Below are 8,577 nucleotides of genomic sequence, written 5' to 3'. Positions count from 1 at the left end.
TTACATTCTCACACATGCCTAAGGATATTAAAAAAAAAAAAAAAAGAGCCCTAATCTGTCCACACACTTATCTGGAAAATCAGAAAAGCTAGCATCTTCATTTAAGACATCAAAATGTTTATAGCTCTGACAACAAATATCTCATAGTTTATTTCTAAAACAGCTCATCAGCTGTAAATTGTGCATTTAAGAATTAATTTATTAAATCCACAGTGTTACTCAGCCAAACAAATATTGACATGATGTATCATCACAATATGCTCTCAATAACAGCTTTTACATTGCCAGAAATCAGAGATTTATTTCAAAAACTGGCTCTGCATTTTTCTGCCAACCTTGTCCAGTGTTTTGTGCCCATTGACAAAACTACTAAAACAGCCTCTGCATAGCAAAGCAGGTAATAAACCTATTTATCAAAAGTTCACAAACCTATTTATCAAAAGTTCACAATTTTCATTACTGTTACAAACAAATGTGCATGCATTTACTAAAAGAGTCTAATGTATTTATATAGATTACTGAAAGTTAAAATTTTCAAGCAAAGTGAGATCACAGAAATATTCAATCACAAGCTCTCAGACCCCTTCCCATTTGCCCTCTTTGGGAAAATATTTTAAAATGATCCTAGGGAAAAATAATGACACACTTATAATGACCCACAGTGTGGACTTTCTAGTCATATACACCTAGGAGTCCATCCTATTTGTAACAATTTGGACACAATCTAAAATGTGGCTTAATAGCAAGTGAAGAAATTCACACTGGCACTTTGTGTGGAGATTAAGACTTAAATGAGATAATGGATGTATAGTGCTGGGAACGTGCTCAGTAATTAAAAAGGGATTTGAGCCACATTTTCATTATCATATGCTTACTTACTTCATTTGATAGATGCTATTTTGAGATTTAAAATTTTTAGGGAGCCCAAGAAAAGAGAATGAATCTTAAATCATTTTTCATCTCCAGTAGTTAACAGTATCCATGATATAGCTAACGATTTTAAAATGGAAGAAAATGGTTTTCTGAAATATTTCTGGATAGTACATTCCTTCCTACAGGAAATGGGGAGAAGTATCGAGAGCCACACATCAATTATTCTAGCTAAGAAAGTTACTAGGTAGGAGACACACATAGCTGTGATTTACTTTTTGTTTTTATGTAGTCTTTCAATTACATACTTACTGAGTACCTGCTACGTTCAAGACAATTTGGAAATACCATTTGTCATATTAGGCTCTTATAGTTACTGTTTAAATTGGGGACAAATACTGTAATCCTCTAATAAGTGCCACAATGGAAGAGTGTGGAAAATGCAGTTGTATTTAATTGAAACACTTAAAGCCCTGTCTGGATGTGGTGAGGAAAGGCTCTATGGCTTATGAAAGACAAATGTTCACCATGGATACGTTAGAATATGGCACAGCAGAAATCCTAAATATCATTTGTAGTTCAATGTAGCTGCAATCACTCTCACAAGACCAGTTCGAAAGGAATCATGTGTCCTAAAAATTACACATTTTTATCCTGAGTTTTTTGACTAGCAGAACTACATAAACATTTCATATCCAAAAGCTCATTGTAACTGTGTGGAAGAACAGCTTTTATAATAGCACACACAAAGACAGTGGAGGAGGGTATGAGATATACTTTGTAAAAAGAATCAATAGAGTTTTGGTTTGATGTGGTAAGAAAAGTAAGAATGATTTCCTAATGTCTGATTTTGGCAGTTTAGAGGATACTGGGTTAGAAATATAACTTTTTTGAGACTAATTAATGGTTTCATTAAGTAACCTAATTTAAATAATGGTTATCCATCTCCAGTACTATCAAAAGGTAGTTAGAGAATCTCTGAACAGGAGGTAGTAATGGGTAAGTCTGGTTGGAAAAGTAGGTTACAGGGGACTAACTACTCTTGTAGCAGAAATTTTCAAGAAACATGAAAAAACAACAGTTGTCTTATAGGGCTGGGGATCACAGGTGTTTAAAACCCCATGTAGTACTAGAATCTTTAATTACCAACATTTGGTTTTTAATTAAGATTTTAATCTTAAAATCTTACCATATGTATACCATGAATATAAAAACAAACATTCATGATCATTACAGACACACTTTATAACCTGAAATGAGAATTTAAATCTAACACATTTCTCTTTAAACTTATAATTCAATACAGGTAAAGTATGTTTAAAAAATACTGAAAGATTCTAACAAAATGTTGAGAATCCCCAAGTCAAACAAAGAATCAAATTTCAAAACTGCCTCTTTAAGCGATTTTATAAAAGAAGCATTGTTGTGAAGAATATGTGAAAGTGTATGTCAAAATATTTAACATATATTCAATACTTTTGGATGAATTACATATGTAAACCACATGCACATGATTTACATAATTTTGCAGTCCTGTAAATAGTCTCAAGAATACTAACATAGTTAACTTAAAGTATGTTGTTTCCAATTCATAAATATTTCAAGGTTATTGGGTCATTCTTAATATTCATTTGAGGGAAGAGGGGCTAAATAGGCCCATATATTCTTCTCCTTGACTTTTCTTTAAAATAACTTACTTTATGATATAGCATGCCAAAATAACATTAGAGTAGAAATATTTTGAAAGGAGTCTTTATCATCAGTGAGACTGTTAGTAAGCACCTGTGCATGTAGCCACTAATAAAACAAGTACTGGGGTTAGTTTCCAGGATTCCAAAAAGTAATTTATTACTTAGGCACCTTAAGATAATCATTTTCTTCTACAAAGTGAAAACATAGGGCTATCATCCTTAAACAGCTTCAGAGCAAAAAATCATGAGGGCATTTTTTCATATTCTTCTACACTACCAACTTAATGAGATAAAATTTAGGGGTGGTTCCCAGAAATCTGTACTTTTGATATGCTAGGTTACTCGGAAATCATCCAGATGTGGGAAATACTAGCTAGACAATTACTATAACTTTTTATCAGTCAAGTAGACTGGCATTTGAAAATATATACTTCTTTTTTTAAAAGATTTATTTATTTATGCACACAGAACTGCGGTACAGGCCAGAGGTGCAGGGGTGGCGAGAGGATTCACCAGAGACACAGAGGGGGGAGAATAGGCAGATCCATGAAGTACACTGCTGAGGGGAGCAGCGGGTGGGTCAGGAGAGGTCTGCCGCGCCATGTGGATCACCTCCAGGGCCGGCAAGGTTCCAACTCATGCAGAAGTGGCTTTAGCTTCTTAGTGCTGCGCTTTAACCTGCTGCTCCACCAGGGAGGGCACAGAAAATATATACTCTTTCTTATGACCATAATCACCTATTGTCATTCATCTTCCTACTCCCTCCTCCCAGCCCTTTCTGGAGTAGATATTACAGCACTGGTTCAGACTGAATGCTAAGAGTTCTAATAATAAAGAATAGACAAAAGCATTTATTGCATAATAAAATGTATTTTCAGATGTTAATTATGTGCCAATAGCGCACTTAAATACAACACTTCAAAACAGTCTACAAAAAGAACCTACAGATCACATTTATTTAATAACAAAATATCTAGTTCTTTAAGAAAATGAAGTTACTATAATAAAATTTTCAAACCAAAGAACAAAAATGACTTTAAGGAACAGGACATAAAATTTTTTGAGCAGATGAGGCTTAATATTGTTGAGCATCAATTTTTGTTTATAAAAACAGAAACTAAGCATCAGCAGTATAGTCTCTGCCTCAGCCAAGACATTTTTTCCTTTGCAACTGAGAATCCTGCTGTTCATTTGTAAAGTTTAAATATATGATGAATGATGAATTTCTTAAACTTAACTTCAAGGATCACCCTTCAGATGTTCACTCTACTATATTTCCTTATCAATTGTTTTTTTTTTTTTTTTTTGGTCTCTAACAAACCCAGGGCCAATGATAGGGAAGATACTGAAACACACTTAGGTAGATGTTGGCCATATAATACTTTATTTGCGAATATTGGAGTATTGAAAGCCTACTATATTTCCAGGACTAGTAAGAGTAAGACTTCTGCCTGCTCACAACTAACACAGGAAGCAAGCAAGCAAGCAAGCGTTGGTACTAATTCATTACAAGCATTCACTTCACTTTTCAAGGTCTGTATAGATGTTGATAAGGGAAAATGAAATCTACTTTCATATGTTATTCTTTATATTCTCAGAAGGGGAATGTTGACAAGGTCTGTACTTTCCTTTCCCCAATTGCTTTCTGCTCCTTAAGACAATGTCAAGTATTTGGTTTTCCCTAACACACACTCTGCAGTTTTGTGTATGGGGCTGGCTCACACTGTGACACTCTGCTACAAGTGTTCTACGATCTTTTCTTTCTTTCCTCCCTACTGGAATCTTGGTCATGTGGGACTTTCCCATCTTCCCCTTCCTGGTTTGTTAGTCAATCCTATGACTAGTAACACGAGAGGCTGAATCTTTAGTAATATTAATTAGTACTTTCTTAAGCTTTGTTGTGAGCATCAGATCTTCCTTACAACAATACTTTCTGAATGCTGTTAAGAAGTACTCCCAAAAGACAACGGTTTCTTGAGGATTCCCATTTAAAGACTGATAATTCATCGCTCAGAAAAGAATGTTTCTAGTTTTTCACTTCCCACCATTACAAGAATTGAATTCTGCAAAATTATGGTTAAAATGCTTTAGTGTAGGATATCAATTTTATACATAAGAGCTAGATAGAACTTTTTGATATTAAATTTGTATGAATACATAGAACCTGAAACTTAGAAGTCCTAAATGATAAAAAGTTTGGGTAAGTATCCACTGATGTCTGCATCCTTTATCATGAATGAAATGTAGCTAAAAATTTAACTACTTAAGTCTGCAAGTCAGATGTTATCAAGCAAACTGACCTGTGTGATCCATAACCCTTTACAATTTTTAACTCAAAGACAAATTGGAAGATTCAGCCAATTTTAATTTTCCAAGTATTTTCTCAAAGAATCATCAAAGCATCCTTTAGCTATTAAGACACAGCTAGATAATCCATTTATTATCCAAATGAACTACCTGTGTTGTGAGGTAGCAGTGAAAACTTATGATCTTCTGTGGAAATGGTATCCTCAATGCATACACATTCCCTCTTCTCATGGAGAGTGTGAACAAGAAGGGACAGTCATCATTTGTAACTCCATCAACAATTGGTGTTTTCACAGGATTTTTAAATGCCTGATTTCAATTTTATAACAACAGCAACGATACCAATATTTATTCTGAAAAGGAACAACATTCCAAGTGGCAGATTTTAACAACTTCCAACACGATCTCTAGGTATAATTCGTAGTTCTGAACCATGCTTTAGAAAAACATTTCCTACGTAAATAAACAAAACATAAAGTTAGGCATATTAAAAACCAACTTATGTTAACATTCCAATCATTATTACATACAATAAACAAAGTGGTGAAAATAGGTGTAAAATCTCAAACATCATTGAAACTCAATTTCATTTACTGCCTGTTTGTTCCTGTCACATTTTCATTAACCAACAAAAATCTGACAAGTTTTAAATAACACTAGTCATGAAAAATATTAACATAAATACTTAGCAAATAATAATATAAATCAATGTAATCATCAATATTTGTCTGAAATCATAATAAAATGCCTAGAGACAGAAAAAATAGATCTGAATTAACCTAAGTGGTGAGAGTTTCAAAACCCTGAAACTATTTTGGCTCATTCTGTGCTGAGATTTTCTCTTCGTATCTCATGATATAACCACTCAACTTTTAAGGGCAATACAATAGATAGCATGTTATAGTAAGCAGTAATGCATATTAATGTAAGCTACTGGATATTTCTATAAAAAAAAAAAACCTTTAAATCTAAATTTAAAGTTACCTCTACAATAAAATATCCCATGATTTTCAATGAATAACCTTTTTCAACACTATAGACTTAAGACTACTGATTCAAGTTAAAAATTACACAATTTTATATGTCTTTATTTTCTGTACGGTTGAATTTCAATCCCAAGAGTCATCTCTATGAGAACAATGTAATTTGTTATAAAACATAAGTACTTTAAAAAATGTAATTTAAAATTTTCTACTGCTTGAGATTGAGGTTCTATTAAATTATGCTTCATTTCAAAACATAATAATCAGATTCTAAGTCAAAAAGGATCTATCTAAAAAGCATAATCCACTTTTTATAAGTTTCAGACTACTTCTACTCTGTCTGCTAGGACATCAATATATATATAAGATTGTATAATGTTAAATTTGAAGCTCTCCTGAAATTTAACCACAATTTTTAAAAATAATCATACAGTACATTTTGAATAATCACTATAGATAATGCAAGTTTTAAGCATTTTTATATATACTACCTCGCACTTATAAGGTTAGTCAAAATCATTATTCTCATTAAGAATATTACATTACCTTCAGATTTGTGGTTCTGTATATTAATTAAATGTTTGATGTTTATTAATGAATTTGCTTAACTAAGTTTTCTTTTTCTTGACAGAGAAATATGATTGATACATATAATGAAACAAGTTAGTACTCAGACACATAGGTCAAGACTATTGTATGATGTCTTAAAAAAAATTATCACAGTAAAGTAGCAAATTTACCTGTAATGAATTAAATATTCAGTACATAATCCCCCACAACTATGTAAGTTCAGACAGATACTTACCAGCAGTCTGTGCAGGATTTATTCCTATTCCATCTAGAAAATAAGTTTTTAAATCACCTCAGTTACTTCTAAAGAGAACATGGCTTAATAGTAACAAGAAGAGATTTGTTAACAGCACTGCTATATTTACAGGCATGATTTAAATCCAAGAATTTGGACAACAACCTTTCACATAAGTTATCTCTTGAGATCTTGTTAGTATTAGGTATTTAAACACATTGCTGGATTAGACAAGAACAACTGTCAATGCAAAGATACTGATAAATTCTAGAGAAGACAATGTTGTTGTTTTATTGTGTCGCCTACAGTGAAAAATAAAAGCACTTTTAGACATGTCATTAATCACTTATATAATCCGCTAAGACTAAAATCATTAATTTTATTTTTCTATATTTTTCAAACATCCTTGTTTATTTTTTCACAATATAGGATTTCTCCTGTAAGGTGTGATCACCAGTTTTCCCACAAAAGTACCCACAGTCCTTTACCACACTCTGCCCCACTCACCTTCCTTCCTATTCTCTATTCTCTATATCCTTGTCCTTCCCACTCCCCTCCTGAGTATCTCAGATCTATGGTCTATCTACTTTCAAGGGTCTTAGGATTTGTTTTTGTCTGATTATGTTTGATTGCTCTAGATCACATATATAAATGAAACCATTAGGTACTTAACAAGGTGTAAAATCTTAATGGCATAAGAGCCCACAGAGCCATTTACTTTGTTCTGATATGTGAGCAAGGTTTAAAAGCAGCTTCCTAATTGACTTTCATTTGACTCAAAAACCATAAAGTAAGCTAGCTGTATTCCAGAGAAGTCTTCAAGGTGACAGATGCAGAGTCTTAGAAACATAAGAAATTCTGTCATATTTTTGTGAGTTATCAGACTTATTTATTAGTAGTATTCTAAGATACTTAGCATTCAAATTACCTATCTTATTGGATATAACCTTCATTATATAAAGCCAAAAATAAAGTTTCTATCAGGAAAGCAAACACAAGATATAGTAAAGGTGTATTCTTGCTTAATTTCCTTCACTCTAAAGGCATTTACTAATACAATTTGAAAAATGGAAAAGTTATTTTTTGTAATAATCTGGCATGAAATGACAAGGACAAAAGATATTCTAAAGTACTACACTATAAGCTCCAAGAAACTGAAAAGTTAATAACTGACAGTAGCCTTGGCTCAGTGTTTACAATTACGAATATCATTTTATGTTGACATAAATTGGGAGATTTCTGAATTTACATTATTTCAATTAATTTATTTAAACAAGTTCTATAGTTCTGAGGGCAGAATTATGTTAAGGTGAATTCTTACCATTAGTAATAATTGCACTTGTTGCTGCGGGAACTTTAAACTAAAAGGGAGAAAAAAAAAGTTATATATGTGTCTATAAAATACACACTATATAGTGTATACTACACATATAGTATTATATCCTATAACTACAACATGTATACATGTAATATACAGGTATAAATATGTAAAAAGATGTGCTTTCTGAATCAACAAAATATGTTATGGAATGTATTGGTATCTAAAAAATAGAATTCTTTCTTCATGCTCCAGAAACCAGCAGTTTAATGTGTGTTCACACCCTCAAAGTTTTTTTGTTTCCCAACATATATTTATGAAATATCTCTATATGATGAGCCAATTTTATAGATATGATATTTTGTGAGCAAGTAAATTTGGAAAACACTATGTTAAACTAGTCATCTTTATAAATGTAACTCCAAAGGAAAAACAAAATCAATGAAGTATTTCCCCCTTTTTTTTTTGTTTACAGATCCAGTTTTACTTTTTCTTTTGGCATCCAGGAATCTGGGCAAAATGCTGTAGGAAATGCTATTCTAGAAGCTATTTATAATAATCATACATGATATGTATGCAAAGTTGAGAAAAAAACTTAAAAAA

The 8,577-nt window shown here is 32.2% G+C and overlaps 1 protein-coding gene across 1 annotated transcript; it reads right to left on the bottom strand.

Annotated features, from left to right (window-relative positions):
* Window positions 1–3,392: 3,392 nt before the first annotated feature.
* On the bottom strand, window positions 3,393–8,476 carry UFM1 (ubiquitin-fold modifier 1). The gene is made up of 4 exons (XM_012723170.1): window positions 8,462–8,476; window positions 7,978–8,017; window positions 6,657–6,689; window positions 3,393–5,321 (listed from the first exon to the last, which is right to left on the bottom strand). The coding sequence occupies exons 1-4, from the start codon at window positions 8,474–8,476 to the stop codon at window positions 5,254–5,256; spliced, it is 156 nt and encodes a 51-aa protein (XP_012578624.1). The 3' UTR covers window positions 3,393–5,253.
* Between the last annotated feature and the right edge of the window lie 101 nt (window positions 8,477–8,577).

This window comes from Condylura cristata, unplaced genomic scaffold, assembly GCF_000260355.1.
Source record: "Condylura cristata isolate star-nosed mole 26May11 unplaced genomic scaffold, ConCri1.0 scaffold00010, whole genome shotgun sequence".
Taxonomy (NCBI): domain Eukaryota; kingdom Metazoa; phylum Chordata; class Mammalia; order Eulipotyphla; family Talpidae; genus Condylura; species Condylura cristata.
The sequence above is the reverse complement of the archived record's forward strand: the minus strand, read 5'-3'. Positions and strand labels throughout refer to the sequence as shown.

Coding starts and splice junctions, on each gene's coding strand:
- UFM1 (XM_012723170.1), bottom strand. Junction 6,690..7,977: donor AAGTGCAATTATTACTAATG/GTAAGAATTCAC, acceptor CTTATTTTCTAG/ATGGAATAGGAATAAATCCT. Junction 5,322..6,656: donor AAATCCTGCACAGACTGCTG/GTAAGTATCTGT, acceptor TTATTTACGTAG/GAAATGTTTTTCTAAAGCAT.